This window comes from Amblyomma americanum, chromosome 2 (assembly GCF_052857255.1).
Source record: "Amblyomma americanum isolate KBUSLIRL-KWMA chromosome 2, ASM5285725v1, whole genome shotgun sequence".
NCBI classification, from domain to species: domain Eukaryota; kingdom Metazoa; phylum Arthropoda; class Arachnida; order Ixodida; family Ixodidae; genus Amblyomma; species Amblyomma americanum.
The window spans coordinates 5368574-5390051 of NC_135498.1; the positions used below are offsets into that span (position 1 = coordinate 5368574).

A 21478-nucleotide genomic window follows, 5' to 3' on the forward strand; every position below is an offset into this window, starting at 1 on the left:
GGATTACTGTAAACTTTTGCTGGGCGATTAGACATACATTAACCCTTTGTGGTCCCTAGTCAGACTCCTCCTAACAAAGCAAAACAGTCGTTCCGGTCTGCTGTCAGGCAGCACCCGATACACCTTTTTGTTCTTGCTCTACTTCAGTTGCACGTGTTCTTCTCAAAGCAGCTTTGTGCAGTACAAAACACCACCCAAATATCGTTGAAAGACTTAGGCAGGTGAAGGAGAACCAAAAAAAAGATCCCATGAGTTCTTGCACAGCTGCTGTTTTCTCCTGCGGTGCCCAAAATTGGCAAAACACTTTTGGACTGGAAACGTTGCGAAGTGAATAAACATTCCCTTTCAATTATGGTAAACAATGGCCGCCAAAAAGCTGCAGCTGCCAGTGGCATGTCATGTTGCCCACCTGGTTGTCAGAGCGCAGGTCAGCCTCGCGTGCCTCCGCATCAGCCAGACTGCTCTCGAGGGTGGCCAGGCGGGCCTGCGCCTGCGCCAGCCGGGAGCGGGCCTCCTGGGCCTCATGGCGCAGGCCTTCCTCCCGCTGGGTCACCTCTGACAGCAGCTGCTCCTGACGCTGGCTGCGACGACGCAGCGAGTGGCCCGAGCTCAGCGTCTCCCGCATTGGAGAGCCACCCGCCTCCAGGAAGCTCACCGTCCTGCACAAATAGCAATGACGTCATGACTGCTCTCTTCTTTCTCCTCATAGAAGGAAGAACGATAGTTTTGCCAGCAAAATATTCAAACACCATTTGGTCTTGCGCTGTGACGGGCTCTCCCACAGTCAAGAACAACACTGCAGTCACCACACCAAGCAGGTGCAAGTCACACCAAATGCAGCTTCAATATCTGCACCAACATAACACAAAATGGGCAGCTTGAGCCTTCAGACAAAAAAAAAAAAAAAGAAATTACGGTCGATTTGCATAGTTAGGCCAAATGTGAATTGGGTGCACTAGCAGTTCGGTTTTCACTTCGGTTCCGGTGTTCGGATTCAGTGTTCACGGATGGCAGTTGCTCAGATAGCGATAATGGGTTAATGTCCCGATATATGGAATTGGTCACTCTCTATATTCATAGATCCCTGGGAGTCTTCCTACCACTCCTGGCACAGTGGTGCAGTGGTCAAGCGATGTGCCACTGCCCTTCTATGGCAGGTGCTGCCATCGGTGGTACTCTGGTTGGGTTGCGATCCAGGCTGCTCTTCGCAAGCAGCCTCTCACAATTATCTGAGCTGCCGCCCGACATGGTGGGTAGGTGAGCAGCCTGCCACAAAACAGGCTTCAGACAAACACACTACGGCTAAATATAGAGAATAGCGACTATAAGTGCCAGTGCACTAAAAAATCATTAAAATCATAATGAGAGCTAAAAATGTTTGGCTCAAGTATAATCGAGTGTAGCACAAACGCAGAATCACCATCTGAGCCATCTAGAACCCAGAGACATTCACTGCTGTGTCCTCAAGTTATATCAGACTATAACGCACATGGTTTTCCACATAGTGGGGGCTGCCACACCTCCACTTATTGCCGCTGCTGCTTTGTGTTTCACGCTGTGCCCATTCACCCTTTTTATCCTTCCAGACTTGACACGGCTCTTTCCCTCCTTCCCTTTCTCAACAGCCCACGATGCCTTCCTTTTCTGCTTGCAGTCTCTCTCACACTGCCCTTCCATGCCACACAGGATACGTTTGTAGGAAAACTGGCTCCTCGCAGCTCATGACCTGTGGTGTTGAGAGCACACTAAACAGTACCTTGAAAAGCATCATAAAAAAATGGGGGCCTCCTTAACTACATTCTTAAAGAAGAAAATGCGATATCATTTAGGTTAGTGTCTAATGTTCTTCTAGTGATTTTCGTGCTAAAAATCTAGTTGGAACCAGTTCCATTGCCCTTATATGGTAGGCACGGATCACCTCCTATAATGTTTCAGTATTTTTCATTGGCTTACCATGAGGAATTATACTTAATCTGACACATTAATCCCCCTTAATATTGCAACGGGACGACGGTCCCGTTGCAATATTAAGGTCCCGTTGCAATATTAAGGCACGGCGTAAGCCGACCAAGTGCCCTGGGCGTTTATTCCCGTAACAATATATTTTCTGGGGTGGGCCTACTTACAGTAAAATATCGTTAATTTGAAGTCATTAAGACCTCAAAAATATTCATATTATAATAAACCCTAATATATATTCTGGGGTGGGCCTACTTACAGCAAAACCTCGTTGATTTGAAGTCATTAAGATCCCGAAAAATATTCGAATTACCAATTGGGCTTTCGAGTTAAATGATCACAGCAAAAAAGTGATAAAAAAAATGGAGAGGTAAAAATTTTGTAGTGGGAATGCGCTACCTTTACTGGATGAACTTTGCAATTACCGTATGTTGACGTGTAAAAATCATACGTCCAGCAGGCCAAAAAGAAAGCCGATTACAAACATAAGTCATCGCATAACCTTCCCTCCTCCCTTGTGCTGCCTTTCACCACCACAATTTTTGTAATTGTAGTTTCCCGAGAGATGGCATAGCGGCATGCAACTCAAAGCAACAAACGTGTATTGATGCAATTGCAAGGAGAGCAGTCCAAAGCCAGAGGAGATCAAAAGCAACTGTGGGGCTTCCACCCAGTCTTCACACTCGCGTGCGGCCCAACTGACTAGTGGCAAACTGAACTGCAAACGGTCATGTAGTACAATGCACGCCCTGGAGATTCTCAGAATCTTAAGTTTGTCCTCTCGCTACCTGCCGCTCTTCCGAGAAAACGACCACCAGCGCGAATGAGCCAGGTAAACGGTGCTCACTTCGAATTTCCTTCAGCAGAACTGATTTGCACAAGAATTTCTGAGGTATGGAGCCCCATGCGTCTTGCACTGACATGCGGCGCATACTATCTGGCGCTCACCCAAAACTGCCTTGGACCCCGCAAACAAGTCAGCTCCGCGTACAGGTGAACCCGAACTTTAGGATGGCCGTACTTTTTTTTTTTTTAAGATCGACCTAACCCTCTTACCATGGCACACTACTTGCGCAAGATCAACCCGTCGTAGCACGTAGCAAGAATGGTCACATCACGGGACATGCACTGATGCTGTTAGGAACAAGAAGTGCCTTGGTGCCAGCACCTCCACTAGATGCTGCCTTGACCACGGCCAAGCTGGAAGGGGGCAATGAGCGCACACACACTGCCTTTAGTCCGGCTGTGCCTTGACAAAGCATTGAAAGCACGTTGGTTTGAAACTGGCATCTACCCCTGCATTGCAGTGAAGCATGTCTTCTCTGCAGGTGCATGCTCCAGCGGTCCACAAACCGTATCGATTGTGTTTTGTGCTGAGAGTACCGGGGTCAGGGCGCTTCGCATATCGAGCATGAGCATTACTACTCAGCATCACTCTGCAACGCCGCCTATCAGCTTCAAGAGGCTGTCAGTTCATCTTCATCGGCTTAACGTGAAATCGGGATTGGACGTTCTCGCAAAGCACCTTAGATCTTAGAATTAACAGGGCAGGTGCGCACTGCCACTTTGAATTATCTGGTCAAATTTACATTAGAAATTAAAATACCGCAGAAATTCTTCAAATTATCTAGGATTTCGAATTATTGAGGATATACTATATAAAGGTATGGGTCCTTAGGAATTTTTCAGGGTCCTCACAGTTTTAACTATCGCAGTGCCCTGTGATTGGTCCACTGGTGGTCACACGCTGTTGATCAAGTCATGACCCTCTCAATCACATTCACAGATCACTACTATGATCCTCATACCCCTGACTGGCGAGTGTTATGCAGGAGTGAAGAGATTCACCACTGCCCCAGCAGGAGGCTCTTACAAACACGGCTGTTGGTGGGGCTTGCGGGCAGGTGGCAGCTGCATTGAATTTGGCAACGGTGGCCAGTTTGCTCACAATCCGATGGGCAGGTACGAGGACGTGCCAGCCTGGCTGATGCCACAACTGCAGCTAATTTATGGAGAAAGCCTCCATCGGGGCATCAGTAACTGAGATGTCCGTCCCCTTTCTTTCACACTTGGCAGTTTTGTGCGGAACAGCAGGGCAAGAGTGCACTGCAGACAGAACTAAACTTCTGGTGTGGGTGAGCTCCCTAAAATAGCTTTTTGCTGTAAAAAAGAGAAAAAGAAGGAGGAGGAACGGGCAGCCTTACCCCTTTTCCTCTGCTCACCTCTCCAAGGCAGAGTTGCTGGCACTCTGGGTATGTGTGAAGCCCACAAATGGCAGGCTGGTGCCCTCAAAGCCTTTCTTCTGGTCCCGCAAGGCTGGGTTTTTGGGACGAGCTGGTTCATCCTCAAATTCGTAGAAGTTTGAAGTGTCTTCCTCTCCGCTCAGATTTGGCACGAATGGGGGCACAGCTGCACACCATGAGCCATGCAGTACAATTCCACTTACGTCTTTGGAATACACACAGCCCCGAACCGCTGGGACTCAAAAACCACATCAACAGAATAGAGTGTCCATTTCAGAGTGCTATAATAATTTTTATGCAGCCAAATAGCAAAAAAGAAAAGGGCTTGAAGAATCCATGGTGCTGGATAGAGGCAAAAATCGGGACATAGTTAAACACAATTAGCTCTCAGCTTGACCTGTTTTTCTGCAGGCGGAAGCACTGACAGTAAAGAATTTTTATTATTATTAGTTTCTCAATTTCTAATCTGGCTTCAATCCTCGTCATTTGTTTTTATATGGCAGCCTACAGTACTAAGGCAGAGCAGACATTTGGGCAAGTTGGTGTAGATTCAGCACTGGTGGTGTCTCCCTTCTTCCAAGTGTGCACTGTTTTTTCATCGTGCACTGTACTAAGCTGGAGCAGGCAGGGCACAGGTTAGCAAGTTCGTCTAGGATTCTTTTTTTTTAAGCCCCCTACGAAATTCAACAGATGAGAGGGGGTCATTTTACATAACACAGACACTTGGAAAGCTGCCCCCAAAGACAAGAGGGCAAAACTTGCTTTAATCACGGTTATGTCGGCATGAATAGTACCATGGTGCCAGAAGGCTTCAGGAAGCTGGACTAGGAGACAAAAGTGAACACACCATGTGCACACTACCAGCAGGTGGATGAAAATGTGACTTGGGGACTCAATGAAGAAGAGACTAACACTACAACTACATCTTACTGCTCATATTATGTTTCACTTCACCAAAACAACAAAAAGGAAACAACTGAACACTAACTCCCAGAATTAGAGCCACAGATAGTCGTGTGTGTCTGGGAGAATTTCCCTAAAGGCGGCACAGATTTTGATCAGGGGAGTAATTACGCATTAACCTCCACATCGGGTGCACCCATACGGCTACAAAGTAGAGCTACATAACTTAATAAGCAAAAGCAATTACAGGATGCCAATGAGTAATTACTTCCTTCATTAGTTAAGAAGAAAAATTAGAAAGATACAATTCTGTCCCAAAACAAGAGCAAAACAAGTTTTAAGTGTTTGCAAAGAATAGTTATTACCTTTACTTGATAGAAAGCAAAAAAAACAAAAAGGACCAGTTGTACCATACCTCATATCATTCTCTTAACACTAGCTCAACCAGCAGGATGGCTGTTGGTGTCAAGTAACATTTTTCTCTGAACAGCTTATATGGCCTGGGAAGTGGATACTGCCCTGGAGAGTTCATGTCAGTTTTGCTAACATCACTGCTCCTAACATGTGGAATGCTGCTCCTACGCATTTAATGCTTAAATGGGAAATCTTTGCATCCGAGACAAGTTACAATGCTTTGAGCAGTAGCAGTAACCAACACAGCCAGCCACAGCATAACTCTTCCTTGAAAATATTCTGTCCACCCTGGATGCCGCAAGGCTGCTTACCATTCAACACAAAGCTATCGTATACATGGAAGCCACAAAAAAGTGGCACACTGAAGGGAAGGCCTTAAAATTAAAGAGTGAACTTGATGTAAATGTACTTTGTCTAATGCTGTCCATGTCCACTGGAGCAAAGAACTCGTGACGGCACATGTCGTCATAGGCGAAACGCTTGTCAGCAGGAGCCAGCAGGCCTTTCATCATCTTCACTGCTGCCTCCGACACGGCTGGTTCTTTCGGAAAGACCAAAGACTCCTGAGGCAGTGAACGAAAGGAAATAGTATAGGTCAGATAAACATTGGCAAGGCACAAAGAGGTTGCATCTGAAGGCTGTCTGGATGGAATGTACAGGGTCAACCACTCCTAGCTTGAACACGTGAGAGGCGCGGTTGTGCTCTTCGGATGGCCAGTGCGTCTGACATGGCCGCGTATCAAAGCAATGTGGAGCAAGCATAGAGGGACCTAGAGCTGGTGCTTCTTGTCATCTATCACTTCAATTTGATGCACACATGCAAAGGACCCACTGGCACTCTGAAGAGCGTAGGAACGCCACTCGTGTGTTCAAGCTAGAAATGGACAATCCTGTCCATGCACAAACCTGACAAAATGCAGGGGCTTGTGGTAGGATTCTTGTCACACCATATTTGCAGACATAAAATAGCACCACTAAAATGTAGAAGACATGCGATACTTCCATCTCAATGACGCATCTTCTTTCCACACATGTGCCAACCTGTGTTATGCACAAGCACTAATTGTGCTAATTGTGTAAGAAAACCATACTGAGCTGTTGACACTCTCCCGCCGCCGCGCGCGAGAGCGCCACCTGTTTGCGGCCACAATATGTTCTGGGGGGGGTGCCATGGAAACCGGTCACTAACTTAGAGGGCGCCGCGAAAGGCGGGCCCACGCTGGGCGGCTCGGTCCAGCGTGGCACGGCACTGCGCACGTGTTTTCACCACATTTCGGAGTGTGCGGCTGCACTGCTGTACTGTTCTTAATAAGTTCTTTTATTTTTCACCCAGACCTTGTGTTTCGCTATCGTCGGCAGAGTAGCCCACAGCAGGTGAGTGCAGCGCTGAGTGCTGCGCAATGGGAAGAAAGTGCTTCGTGCCGAACTGCAATTCGGGCTACCGGACTTGCGCGGAGCGTGTGTCATTATTCAAAGCTCCGTCCGACAATGTTCGTTTGGAGAAGTGGCGCCGTGCGATTCCTAGGGCAGACCGGACGTTAATGCCCACTGACCATGTCTACACCAAGCATTTTGCAGAGGACGCAATATCCCGGGCATATTACACGGAGCTCGATGGAAGAGTGCTACCTGACGTGGAAAAGAGGCCCGTGCTTTCCAGAGATGCAGTTCTTTACCTTATTTCTTATTTCCGAACTGTCCCAAGTATCTCACGCGGCCAGAGAGACATAGAAAGCCACCTAGAAAGAGGAAACCTCCTGTGCAAGCATCCAAGTGACGTCGGCCAAAAGCCGACGACAACGGTGCGATGCAGCCTCTCCAAGCTTCCTTGCCTGCAGATCCGGAAACAGCCTTGGAGCCAGTGGTTAAGCGACATCATCTTGACTATGACTCTGCCACTCTGATGCCATGTCTGGCAGTTGATGGTGCTTCAACAAATACATCGCCTCACTATTTAGCCTTTAGTGGCAAGGAGCTTATTGAAAATTATGCCCGTTCTAAGTTAATTAGCATCGCAATAAAAATGCCGTTTTCTCAATCTTTCGTGCTGGGTAATGGTCCATGATGCGACGTGCCCTTTCATCCCATCTGGTACATTTCCGGCGTGAGAAAGTTTTTACCTAAAACTTGAGTCGTAAATAGCTGCGCTATACTAGTGCACTGCATCTTGAAAATTAGCCCACTCAGCGAAACAATGTTTGAACGGTCTTCATATAGAGTGAAGAAGCAACGATAAGCGGGAAGCAAAAACTTTCCGGTGCAGTAATTTTCTGCCCTCGTGAGCGGAAAAGGGCACGAGGACCCCCACTTATATTTATTATGCTTAGAACTATGATTAGATTGAATGAAACATGACTTGAGCGAGGAAGCGAAACGTGAATGAGCTTCGAGTGCTGCTCGACCGAGTCCATATCATTAACAGCTATACACAAGATAATTTCATGCAAACAAAATTTTAAGACTGCCATACTACTGATTTTAATTTCAAGCAACGAATTTCCTTAAAGTTTTGAATTCAATTCACACCACCAAAGCGAAAACCGAACTTGGGCAGCGGAATCGCAAGGCGCCAGAACCACTCAACTGGGTCTGCTGACATCAGTGCCATCTGTCGGCTTGCAGCCGAACTGCAAGGAGCGCTCCACCACGGCCGAACATAACTGGGACGCTCCAGCGGGTGCAGTGTCAACACCTCAGTATTCTTGCACCGTGTAACTAAGTCAAAAAGAGGGTGACAGGAAAATGAAAGAAAGGTTAAAAGCTGCCATGCAGAAAAGTACCTTGCATTCGTACCTTTTCCAAAAGTTGCAAAGATTTAAGTCCCCAGTTCTTGCTAAATCTGAACCATCCAGAATGCAGGCAGCCCAGCTGTGAGATCTGAGGACTTCTCTGACCATAGAGAAAGTGGTACACAGATGTAGCGCACACTCACTTTGAAGGTCATGATCTTGTTGTAGGTGACCACAACACGGTCATCAGCAAAGGGGTTCTGCCCATACAGCATCTCGTAGGCAAGCACACCGAGCGACCACCAGTCACAGCCGGTGCCCTGCACCGTGGCGCAGGCCTTCATGCCCCCGCTCATGGCACTCAAGACCTCCGGGGCTACATAGTGAGGTGTGCCCACAGGGAGGCGACTTGAAATCTGCACAAGGCACAGGGACATGCCATGCTGCTGAGCACTTTGAGTACAAAAGGACATCTTGATAGAGAGGAAAGGGTAGCTAGCCACATGCTCACCCATTTACCACCAGAGCCAGTAAGCCGCTGGGCATGGCAGCAAGGCCCATTGCACTAAAGATACAACAAAGCTTTTGCCATACCTATAATCTCGACTGAAGACAAGAGCTGATTTGTAGACAGCAATAACATAAGAAGGCAGTTCAACTAATCAAGGTAATTCATTCTAGGAGCATCCCCCAAGTTTCTGGAGGACAACAGACAGTGAGAAAGTCAGAATCTGAAACACATGAAAAAATCAATCTTTTTCATTCAACTTCATGGTGATTATCTGCCAGCTTTCTGGGCTTGCATGACTGTTTCCAAGCTGTGCTGTGCCCTGCTTCTATCTGTGAATTAACCTGCATTTCCAATGTAAAAAGCACTGTGAAAGCTCCATTAAGATGTGATACCACCATAGCTTTATTGCTAAAGCCACTAAGCTGCTAGCCTAAAACACTACTTTTTCCCACTGTTCATTGATGATAGGACTAGCGAATCTTTTTTTCTGCTATAGTTCACCGTTTCCAACAGATGGCAACAGAGACAACAAAATGCAATAAAGCAAAATTACAGTTATTAACATGAAAGTGTTAAGGAGCTCGTGAGGCGGAAAAGCCGGCATCATCGTTGTCGCTGGTGTTGTCACAGTCTAAAGCTGCCGTGGACTGTTGCGACTCCGCTCCACTGCATCGTTAGTGCCTCAAAAATCCACTTCTCGCAGAGACCACCAGGAGCGCTGTGAGTCAGTGTGACGCCCCCATTCATCCTTGAGGAAGCGAAGCCGAAAGTTTCCCTTGCACATGGGGGAATCTTGGAGCAGTGCGGAGTGATGCCGTCATGTGAATGGTATAAAGAGCGGGTGCTATTGCGGTTCGCTCTTAAGGCGGAGCTTAAAAAGAACCCTGAAATGATTTCGATGGGCATATTCTAGTGAACGATACGACGAAACAGCGCTGACTGACAGGACAGAAGAGGAGACAGACACATGCGCTGGTGTCTGTCTCCTCTTCCGTCCTGCCCGTCAGCACTGTTTCGTCGTACCGTTCAACACGAACCAACCAGCCCAACTCAGCCCTCTCCTTATATTCTAGTGAGACAGATCTGTAGAGGTGGTCTTTGTGGGTAATCCAGTCAAACTTGAAAGCTCTGTGTGGACCCTATAACTTATAATTTTTAAAATCGCTGCTCACTACAGCAATTTTTCTAAATTATAAGGTCCACACAGAGATTTAAAATTTGACTAGAATACCCACAAAGACCACCTTTACAGATCTGTTACACTAGAATATGCCCAATGAAAGCATTTCAGGGCCCCTTTAGGCACCTCCCACGTTTTTTTTCTTGACACATACAAATATGACCACAGCAACATGAGAGCAAGTATCCTCAAGAGATGACTGCAGTCACTACACGCTGAACAGCGCAAAGGGTGGATATATATGCCACTGCGTAAACCTAAACAGAATTCCTTTTTCTGGAGAGCCAGGAAAAGAAAGAATACTAAAAGACTGAACAAAAACTGACTATTTTATGGACCTACTACAAAAAAAATAACTTTGTTGCAAGGTATAACTCACAGCAATACGTTCACTAACATGCAAGCCTTTTATGGATGCACTTACGCTTTTCTTATCGGAGAGCTTGGCTGCCGATCCAAAATCGGCCAACTTGATGTGGCCAGTGCGGTCGATGAGCACATTGTCCGGCTTCACATCCCTGCAGGCAACACAGCAAAGGCATCATTGTTCTCCATTATAAACAATTGGTTTCGACCAAAGGAGAAAGTAAAGGCTGCTAGAAGCACAAATGAAGCATAACTGACAAGATAGGCCAGCTCGTCATCCAAAAACAGTGCTTACTAGATTGACCTCTTTGGAATTCCTTTTAACATGCATTGACATCACACAGAGCACAGATGTCTTTTGCACCTCGCCTGCATTGAAACATGGCTGCTGTGCCCAGGATACGATTTCGTGTCCTCATGCTCAACAACTGAATGTCATAGCCACCAAGACTTCTACGTATCAAGATTTTCCCAGGCGGCAGAAATCAATCCGGAGTTCTCCTCCATGTGACTCCTCCAGCCCAAGGCTGGGCTCAGCACCTAACTGCCCATTATTTTATCATGCCGCACCTGTGTACGTATCCAAGAGAGTGCAGGGCATGGATAGCGAGCGTGAGCTCGGCAAGGTAGAAGCGCGCTTCATCCTCCGGCAGCAGGCCCCCCGAGCGGTCCAGTAGGCCAAACAGGTCGCCGCCGGGCAGCAGCTCCATCACTAGGTAGAGGTGTGCGCTGTCCTGAAAGGCGTACTGCAGTCGCGTCAGCCATGGACCTGACTGTGCAGCCCGCGCTAGGATGTCTCGCTCTTCTTCAAAGAAGGCCACCTGCAGGGAAAGTGTGATAACAAGTTGGACGTCAGGGCAGGATGGCATAGCTAAGGCTACTTGTAACTAAACGCCTCATAGGTCGGGACCATATATGATGCATCTTTTTGCAACCAACAGGTTGTTTCCCACAGAAACCAACATACTGGTGCACCACATGTGGCTATGTTGTGGCATCTTTCCACACTGCTTTCTGTGCACTTCTATAGCTTATTTCTGCAAGTCTGTCAACTATGCTGCTTTGTCCATTGTCATTGCCAGCTTTAAGTTCTAGGTTACATTTTCCCTGTGCTATCTGTTTGGTGTTCACAGTGCCTATATGGTTTGCAAGTTTCCTTTGGGAAACTCAGTGATTTTCATTCGCATGAACTGTGCAGGCATACACTTGCAATGCATGCATACAGGCACATATTATTGTGGAGTTCAAGTCATCCAGCGGGTGACATGCCATGGCTAGAACATGCTGTGCACTGACCTCCCTCTGTGAAAGTGTGTCATCCTTGCGCAATATCTTCATGGCATAGATGTCTCCAGTAGACTTCTCCTTGACCATGCGTATGTCACCAAAGTGGCCCCGGCCAATGACCGTCTTGACCTCGAAATCCGCTATGCTCACTCGCAACTGCCGCAGGTCTTGCACTATGGTCCGATCTGGGAAGGAATAAACAACGTAGCAACAGCTTTTTCCTCTCCTCCACTTCTTCTCGTTTTGATACAAAATGTATATTCATGTATCAAAAATGGCATCTAACGCATACCTAGGGAGGCGCCGGACGGCCGCACCGAGCATGAGGGAGAATAAATGAAGGAGGTGTGATTGAGGAGGAAGGGGGCATTGTTCAAAGGTTGACATTCCTTTTCAAAGTTTCAGGATCTTTAGATAAGACTCACTTCCTTACGGTGCTGTTCCATGCTCACACAGTTTGCTGCACTAGTCAAACCAATGCATCAAATGACCAAAGTCCTTTTAGACCCACTCTATGGAATTTTGGAACAAAAGCATCCTTAGCCATTTTGTTAAGCAATACATAAGACAATATAATGATGGGGAAATAAAGGGTAGAAAAAAAGAGCAATGCATAGTCTCAGACCAATTACTCCCCAACAATTTTGTCCTTCTATACCCCCTAATCTGTAGGTTCATGGCATCCTTAGTAGGTACACTCCCCACTTCCATGGCATCAACGTATCACCTAGCTTATTAGCAGGTTCTTGCTGGCAAAATGACTACCAAAGTAATTGCAAATTCTGAGAAAGTAGTATACAGCATCGAAACAACAGTACTCAACAGTAATTAAGGCTCTTACACAAATGATGCGACAGACAAGCCATACAAGTGAAAGGCTCATGTCAATGAAAACTACCTGAGTTTGCCAGGACGTGTTTCACTACCATTTCGTAATAGACTTCCCTTTGCTGTAGCCTTTTTAGTGATAAAATCGGCATGGTTGTAATCTCGAAACAGGATGATGAACTTACATTTGTCGAGGAAAAGAGCAATGTTTTTGTCCCTGCGCAGCACCTCCCGGTTGCACTCATCATAGAGAGCAAACAAGGCATCCAGGAGACTGTCGCGGCTTGCCAGATGTCGGTTCGGGAGGGTGCAGCTGGCCCGGCCCAGCACGAGGTGGTTGAGTTTGGTCGAGCGCACTGCTATCGGTTCCCGCGGCTGGACCTTTCCTCCACTGTCAGCACCAGCTTGCGCCATCCTGTCAGTTGGGCTTGAATAAAGCATGCAGTGAATCCATTATCCACCAGTCACTGTCACAGCAATTGAAGCAGTAACCATAAGCAGTGACTAACCCCTAGACAGAAGTTCCAGTTTCATTGACAAACATTACACTTTCAGCATGACAGCAACAGGAAGAGAAACTCTTGATTCACTTCGGTGCTGGTGAAAAATAAGCTGACATTGCAGAGTTTTCACAAGCCACACTAAGAAGGTTTTAGAAAAGGCAGGAGACGAACACACCGAGCATCTGCCTTTCATCCCTTAGCCTCCCTATTCATGTTTTGTTCAAGAGCCACTGAAGGAACTTTTATATATCACCTATTGCATTCATAAAGTGGAGTTCAGTGCGTCTATACCTCTTTCACTTCCTTTTTTCCTTATTTAGATGCCTCTTTTCATGAGAAACGAATCTCAGTGAAGCCATTTGCCCTTCCTGCTTGTCAGCGAGTGAGTTCTACACTCGTATAACCAGCCTTCACACTCACACAATCTGGAATCAACCAAGGGAATATGCATATGGGAACTTATGCGCTGTCACTCTGCATGTGCTTGCTCATACTTAGGGCGCGTTCACACTTGTCCAAAAAAAATCCGGCAAGTGAAGCGGATTCGCTCGCAGGAAAAACTAGGGCCTGTTCACATCTGTTGACGCCCGGGCGAGGCGGAACCGCCGCACCGCTGCTGTTTCTCGTTTTTCCACACACTTCCCGGTCACCACGTCACTGCTCGCGGCGTAGACAGATATGGTTAGAAAAGGGCATAAATCAATGCTGTCTCTGTAACATAACTGTATGCATGCTTACGTACGTAAACGCAGGCACATTCCCATTTTTAGTTCAGCGTATGCAAACAGACTCACAACAAAACGCCCAGCCTAGTGGTGCCATCTGCTTGTCAGGATGGGAACTAGTAATGTCAACAAAACCGGTGCTCCTCCTAACCCTAGTAGAGGCAGAATCGCCACTCTTAATAAAAAATAAAGCAAATTTATCGCTTATATGTTTGCTTATAGGTGAGGTGAGACGAAGCGATGTACCGGTGTCCAATTTATGGGCAGTGAACGCGCTGAAAAAGGCCGCAACAACGACGAATTCATTCCGGGGCGAGGGGCCATGCGTCGAAGGGCGCCGCCATGTTTTTCGCCGCAGTGGCGGTAAACGCGAAAAATTTGGGTCCAGCCCGATCGCCCTCGCCGCGCCGTCAAAAGCGGCCGAATCCGCTTCGCTCGCCGGATTTTTGACAAGTGTGAACGGGCCCTTAGGGTGGCATAAATGATTGGAGATCAATAAGTGCGGAGGCACCAATCACTTTCGACGGTTAGAGATATCAAATTTTCAGTGCAAAAATCACAATGCAGAGCTTGTCTTCACTCAGTAAATAGTCTGTAACTAAATTTCTTCTCTAATCTAGTTTCAGTGGTTGAGTGCTGCCTGTGATGTCACAAGTAAGGTCAACAGCACGTAAAGCATGCAAGAGCTGCAATAAAATAGCTGCTTGTTTACTCGCCATGATATCAGCTCCTGGGGCAAGCTGATGTAGGTGTTGGAGTAAAAAAAATTATTGCAGCAGCAATTATATCAGTTTTTCTATGCTTTATGTGATTTAAATTCTACTTATAGTCGCATCCACCGTTCAGCTGCTCCGAACGGAAATTGAAATTGTATCAGAGAAGAAATCCGATTATATATTATTTATTGACCAGAGGCAAATTTTGCATGGTAATGTATGGTTACTAATATGTTGCACATCATTCCAAAGAAAGAAAGCCCAACAACAGTTTGGCACCTTCAACCCGTGAAGAAAAAGAGGCTGACACTGTGCTTTAGCAGCGAGTGCTACTCGCTACCTAGGGCTGTTAGGCTTTGGCTGAGATGCTCAAGTAGACGTGTTCTGCCCACTGAACACATTTAATAACCACCCTAGAAGGCATATTCAGTTCAGGACAGCTTCAACTACTGCACTACACAAAGGTGCCCAGCAATGTAATACGAAGAAGACCAACTGGCCTGCCTTGCTAACAATGTTTGGTGGCATAGAATAAAAGGTCCTCTAATGCCGTGACTGCCCAGATAGCATGAGCCACCTTCCCAGTCACCACTTCAGTTTGACAAGCCTTCACTCCTGTGTATTCCTCTCTCAATGCCATAGACAATAGGCATGCTGCCATGAACAGATGCTGCTTCCCCAAAATAAATTGCTAACAACCTTGCAATAAAGGGGAGACACTTCTGCATTTTAAAGATATAAGCCCTGCTTATATGTACACAAAATTCCTAAGTAGGTAGATGTGGAACCTTATTATTCATCCCCCTCACGACGGTTGTACACGCAATATTAAATAAAATGTTTGGCCATAAGTAATGTTTCCAAACCCTGTCTTCCTGCATCAAGAACATAAAGCAGCATTTTATTTTGTGTGCATCTACAGGTTGCTAGAATGTTGTAGCCATCAGATACCAGCCTTCAAACGAACTACTACTTTGCCAGACAACTGAGATATACAACACGGCACAACTGCTTTCTGCATGTCATCCACTTATGAGGACATGACAGCACTGAGTAACAGGACACATTGGGTTTGGAGGGCATAATGCATGACAAAGAATGCATGACTAAGTAGATGACACCACTGTAAGGTGGTGAGAATACCGACATCACAATGCACCGCAAAATCACATTTCTTTTTGGGCATGAGCTTAACAGTGCACTACCAAAAAACAGCTACTGCTTATGGTTAACCACAGAGAGGCAAGAGACATCTCTGTCCTGCTGAACATTATTTAAATTCTAAGAAACTAATATTCACATTAGGTAGCCTTCTTGCTGCACCAAAACAGGTAAGAAATTTTCCTACAGAGTAGGCAACATGCCATATTTTCAAGCATCCTCTCTGAATACTTTTATTACACTAAATGTGCACGCATTGAAATAAGTGGCGAGATTTCAGTACAGAGAAATAAATGGGGTGAGATGATTAAGTGCACTCCATCACTAAGCGCAGTGAAGCGCATCATCAGCCTGACTACGCCCGTTGCAGGGCAAAGGCCTCTCCCATGTCTCTCCAATTAACCCTGTCCTTTGGCAGCTGTGACCCCCGTATCCCTGCAAACTTCTTAATTTCATCCGCCCACCTAACCTTCTGTCACCCCTGCTATGCTTGCCTTCTCTTGGAATCCACTCCGTTACCTTTAAGGAGCAGTGGTCATCCTTTCTTCGTATTACATGCCCTGCCCAAGCCCATTTCTTCCTCTTGATTTCGACTAGGAAATCATTAACTCACGTTTGTTCCCTCACCCACTCTGCCCACTTCCGGACTCTTTTAACATTACAGCTATCATTTTTCTTTCCATAGCTCGCTGCATTGTTCTTAACTTAAGCTGAACCCTTTTCGAGTCTCCACGGTTCTGCCCCATAGGTGAGTTGGATGTCTATACAGAGCATAGACATCCAACTTTCGTTGCACGTTTTCTTCTCTGTATTGATGCAAAAGACATCAGAATACATGGACCCCTATGCAGTATTCACCTGCTGCTGCTAAATAATTTATATCAAAATTTCTTCTCTCAGGCTGTTCGAATTTAGGTTTCATCAACTGAACAATGGCTGTGACGTCAAAGGTGACTGTAGGTGATGTTAGGCATGAATAAACTGCAATACAATTGCTGACACGTAGTTTTAATTCACCACAACGCTTGCCACATAATACCGACAACTTCGATAACTGCATTTAAAAGTTTAAATAATAAAATTATTAACTCGTAGTTCATTACAGAGAGGAAAAATTCTTTAACGAAAAAAGTTAGAGTGCCGGAAAGCAGAAACCATAACTAATAAACTTACATTTTCTCGCAACGCCATTCGCTGCGGTTCACTAGCCAATGTTGTGACATACTGCACCAGACAAGAATACTTAGGTGCTACGTCACGTCACCATACTGAATTATTTGACAGTTCAACAAAGCGCGACTAGCTTTGTTGGCTATACTGCACTGCACTGGACACAATAGGCCGACGCAGTAAAACGCCGTGCTCTTGGAGCCCGTGAAGAAATGAGCCGCCCTTAATCAGCGCATTTTTCGAAGTAGATGGGTGACAATGTCATCTAAGAAGTGCGCAAAATGACTCTGAATGACACTGAAAACATGAAGCCATAATTACTAGCGATATCTACCAAAGGGTGTGCTGCAAAAGATAACAGTAAATGGCGTTTCATCAAATGTCCATGAATGAAAACATGCAAAACCCGCTTGCCTTTTCCGTAGTCTACAACGTACCAAAGGACCAATGAGACGTGGAGAACACACTAGCTTTCCCTTAACATCGCAACAGTTACCATGTAATCAAGTGTGCTCCCGCTCCAGTAACGAGTTCGATCCGGAGCTATGCCGCCTCCGCCGCCGCCTCTTCACTTTCTATAAATGGCAGTCAGGGTAACGCCAGTAAGAAGCGAAGATCCAAATCATGCAGCCTTTCCGCATTTATTCGAACTGCTTCGATGGACCTACGTGCTGTTATAAAAAAATTTAATCGCGTATTTAAAATGGAATACTATCGTCCAAGCGCCCAGCACACAAGCGTCATTCGAAATGAGCGGCCGTTCATTGTGGCGGTTGAGGCGGCAATAAAAACTAAGCGCGGAGTCTCAGCAGCCGCACACTGACGCTGGAATAAGCGTAAAGCATCGTGCCACAAGCTCAAACTTACGCCTCTGACGACCAGTACCAGTTAATCCATTGAAGAAAGCGGTTTCTTCGAAGTTACCGCGAGCTTAGCGTTCAATTGCATTCAAACAACTTAAAAACCGAAAAAGACGCTGTTGTTAGATCAGTGTTGCTTAAACAGGCCACTGAATTTGGCTAAACAAGCAATACAATTTTTATATTTATAATACAAACAAAACCAGCACGTGTTAACTTCTTTTATTAGATGTAAATTTAAATTATTAGTGTTTATTGTCGTTTGGGATTATAGTTTGCTTGTAGCAAAGCTACTACGGTTTTGGATTGGTCATTAAAGGATGACGAAAAAATGACGTCACTTTTACACATTTTGAGCTAGAGGAGGAGCATGAAGAGGTTGGGACAGGCAGCAGGCAGCTTCAGAGAGACAGTGAGGAGGAGAGGGAAGCGCGTGGCGGCTTTTGCTTTGTGAGCTTTATTTTCCGGCACCGGGACGGCCCTCTCTCTCTCACCCTCTCCTCCGTCCAGGTAGCACAGCTGGCAGAGCGGAAAGCGGCGGCGGAGAGCAGTCGGAGCAGTTGCGTACCAAGCGCGGCTTGATTCGGGACGTCCGCTGCCGCGCGTTCCAGCATCTCTTACAATGACTTCGTGAGCGGCTCACGCGCGCGTCTTTTGTCTACTCGTGGATACCCCAGCGCAGCGCAAGAAGCGGACACTTGCTGTGGATTTGTAACATGAGGAGCAACGGTGCCCACAACGCTGTCAGCACCGCTGCCCGGCTTATCCAAGAAGCGGACTACGACATTCCAGTAGTGTCCACACCGTGCAGGTCGAGTTCTGATTGTTGACAGCCGCAGGATGCGGTGAACTGACACACGGAAACTTTCATGCTCGTCTTGATGGATGTGTTTGCTGGTGGCGCGTGGACTGAACCGGCGACGAGTTGGTCCGCCTAGCGAGTTTGCGTTTTTCTGACAGCCCCTCACCGAATTCTCAGTCGGTGTCTGCTCGTTTTGAAAGGGGCCGAGTGCGACTGGCCCGTGCGGATATACGCATCGTATACTGTGTGTGGTTTGCGGCGCCGTTCTGATGCGTGTCGTCGGTGAGTACTGTGATGTGCGCGTGCCGGCTGGAATTAGGGATGCAGCCCACGACCGGCGCTAGTCACTCGCCCATGCTGGGTGAACTTGAGGATTACTTGCATGAGATCCGAGGCCGCGAAGTCGCGGCCGACGACGACGAGGCGGACCCCGGTGACGTCTACTCGCAGCTGGCCCAGAAAGAGAAGGACTTGCTGCTGGCCGCCGAGATCGGCAAGGAGCTGCTCGAGCGCAATTCGGATCTCAGCCGCCAGAATGAACGGCTCACCGAGGAGTACTCGCGCAAACTCGAGGTAAGGATGATACGTGTGTGGCTGCATGCGGTTAGAAAGGACATCCTGTGCCTGAACGGTGGTATGATGAATGCCTGCGATCGCTGCGCGTATGGAAAAGGCGCCCAACTTGCGCCGTGCGTACGTTTTATAAACTTCTGCCTGTCAGCCAGCCTGGTGCACCTCCCCAACCTTTTTTTGTGCGTTTCTTTCACTACTTTCGCTTAAACCACTTGCAATAAAAAGAAAGGAAAATGAAGAAACTAACCAACCAAAATGGCCAGGCGAGAATGCTTCAGTTTCCAAGATTGCCCGCACGGGGTAGTTTAGTTTTCTCGCCTCTGCTTCTTGCACGCCGGCTGACAAAACGGTTGCGCGAAATAAGACGGGCTGCAGCTGCTCCGCACGTGTAATATCAGCTGGTTGCAGGTGAGCGAGTCACACCATCGAGCGAAGCCGCGATTGCCCTTATCGGACGCGGTCCGCATGTCTGCGAATCCGGACGTCACCGCTCCTATAGTGTATGAATGCGGCTGGACTGGTCCACATTGCTCGCCAATATTTCCGGTGTCTTGAACGGCCGTATCTCTCTGCGGCCAGGCTGTCGAACAAAACGGGCGTGAGCGCACAGCGGCTAGATGGAGCCTTTCGCTTCGTTGGCGAGCGGGCATCAAGACACCCTACGTTGTCGTGCAGCGCATTCGTTTTTTTTAGTGCCAGAAGAACAAACAGCATGCTGTCACTTTCGGATATTGGCCCAGCGATGGCTTTGTTTTCTTCCAAGGTGGCGACCGGCTGCCATGGTAACGAGTCGTGTGTGGCGAAACGGTCCGCGTGCCGCGGATCGTTAACCTTGATGAACGGTTCAGGGGAGTGTAGTTTTCGCCTGTTCGACTGCCGCAGGGCTGAGTTTGAACTGGAATCTGTCTGTCGGTTGATAAAAAGGCAGACGAAAAAACACGTACTACATCGCTGACAAATATTCCACGTCGCTATCATATAATAAGCAGGTGACAGTCTTTAGCGGAGGACTAATTTCGGCCACCTGGGGTTCTTTAGCGTGCACTGACATCGCACAGTGTGGCACCTTACACAGGCATTTTCGCCTCTATAGAAATGTGGCCGGGATTCGATCCCGCGTCCTTGGGCTCAGGAGCCCAACTTCATACTCGCTAGGCCACCACGGCGATCGAGTTTACTTCTATCGATCGGTCCTTTACCCACGCTTATCGCGACTTGCTGTCAATCGGCCGTTCTTATCTCCACTTCCATAAACGTTTTTTGGGGCAGATCCATGTGCATTGCGAGCTCCGTGTTGGGGCTACCGCCACATCCCATTAGCATTAATTTGGCCAATATCTGCCGCTGACCTACGTTTATCGCGTGGTGCCCATCAGCCTTATAGTTATTCTATTTTCGTCAGTAAAGTATTTTCTAGGCAGGCATTTTCTAGGTGCGTTTTGGATACTCTTGCAGTTAATGGCACACACAACCTCAATTTTAACTAATTTATTAGCAGGTGACCACCAACAATATCCACCTACATGCCACGTGGTAGCGCAGTTGCTTTGGCATTTGACAAAGTGTCCTGTATCCGGCCAGGACACTTTGTAGGCGCCCGCCAGTTTCAAAGGGAAGGCCACACTATCGTCATCATTGGATGCTGATGAGCCCAGGATCACGGGGGGTTCCGTGGTGGTCACATTTTGTTAGAGACGAAGTGCAGAAACGCTTGTGTGCTGTACGATGCAAAATACTTCAGGTGGTCGAAACTGATCCCAAGCCCCACATCTACTGTACTCCATAATCATAGCCCGCGTGCAGCTTGCGGACGTCGAACCCCTCCCAGACAACACCAAATGTCTTGAGGACGTCCTCACCCCGAGCAGCACATTCTGAGTGCCTTTTCAGTGCATCGATGGCTGCTCATGAGGATGTCCTCAGGATGTCCTTTGCTGGACGACTCTAACATAAAAATTCCTCAGATGTCCTACAATCGTCCGATCTCAGGAAAATATTGTGAAATTCAGCTGAGATCATCCCAGCTTTATCTCTCGCGCTTGGTTCTCATTAATTAAAAACTGCAGGTTTATTAAAAGATATCTGTGTAATGAAGAAAACCAATTGTGACCCCAAAAGTTATATTTCTTGAGGCGATACCTTAACATATTTTTGCATCTGGCCTTATGTATCGCATACTTGTGGTGAGGTTAGACTGTTTAGATTTTTGGGCCACTCATATTTTCTTTGCAAGCAGCATAATTCTGCTCCATAGAGAGCTGTAGCTCTCTGCGGCCCTGGGAATAGTAAATCCGTGCTGTGCTTCTTTTTGCTTATTCTGGTTAGCTTCTCTTCTATGAGATTGGAATATGGCACTCCCCATGAAAAAAAAAAAAAAGCTCTTGATGCAGATCGTGAAGTAGTACTGAAAACGTACTCAGTCATGGTCCTCAAAACATCCTGGGTATGCTCAACGGACGGACAAATGGATCCCAGTTCGACTGCTTGAGGACCAGTTATAGACAACCTGAGGCCGTTTGAACATCCTGACGCGGATATCGAGAGGTCA

General features: G+C 47.1%; 2 protein-coding genes across 11 annotated transcripts in view; one reads left to right on the forward strand and one right to left on the reverse strand.

Annotated features, from left to right (window-relative positions):
* LOC144120462 (citron Rho-interacting kinase-like) overlaps positions 1-17694 on the reverse strand; it is a 140301-nt gene extending 122607 nt beyond the window's left edge. For 9 of the 10 annotated variants that reach the window (XM_077652883.1, XM_077652881.1, XM_077652880.1 and 6 more), the window contains exons 1-9: positions 17563-17694; positions 12606-12847; positions 11602-11777; positions 10876-11126; positions 10364-10457; positions 8452-8664; positions 5929-6082; positions 4182-4368; positions 410-659 (exon numbers count right to left, since the gene is read on the reverse strand). In XM_077652883.1, coding sequence (XP_077509009.1) covers positions 410-659; positions 4182-4368; positions 5929-6082; positions 8452-8664; positions 10364-10457; positions 10876-11126; positions 11602-11777; positions 12606-12834 — 1554 coding nt within the window. In that variant the 5' untranslated portion in view covers positions 12835-12847; positions 17563-17694. Of the gene's footprint in view, positions 1-409; positions 660-4181; positions 4369-5928; positions 6083-8451; positions 8665-10363; positions 10458-10875; positions 11127-11601; positions 11778-12605; positions 12848-17191; positions 17315-17562 lie in introns of those variants that run through there. The other variant, XM_077652874.1, reaches the window with a different exon arrangement.
* Positions 17695-17920: 226 nt separating this feature from the next.
* Positions 17921-21478, forward strand: part of LOC144120469 (bicaudal D-related protein homolog) — a 189074-nt gene continuing 185516 nt past the window's right edge. The window contains exon 1 of the mRNA XM_077652892.1: positions 17921-18930. Within this exon, the coding sequence (XP_077509018.1) occupies positions 18652-18930 (279 nt within the window). The 5' untranslated portion in view covers positions 17921-18651. The remainder of the gene's footprint in view (positions 18931-21478) is intronic.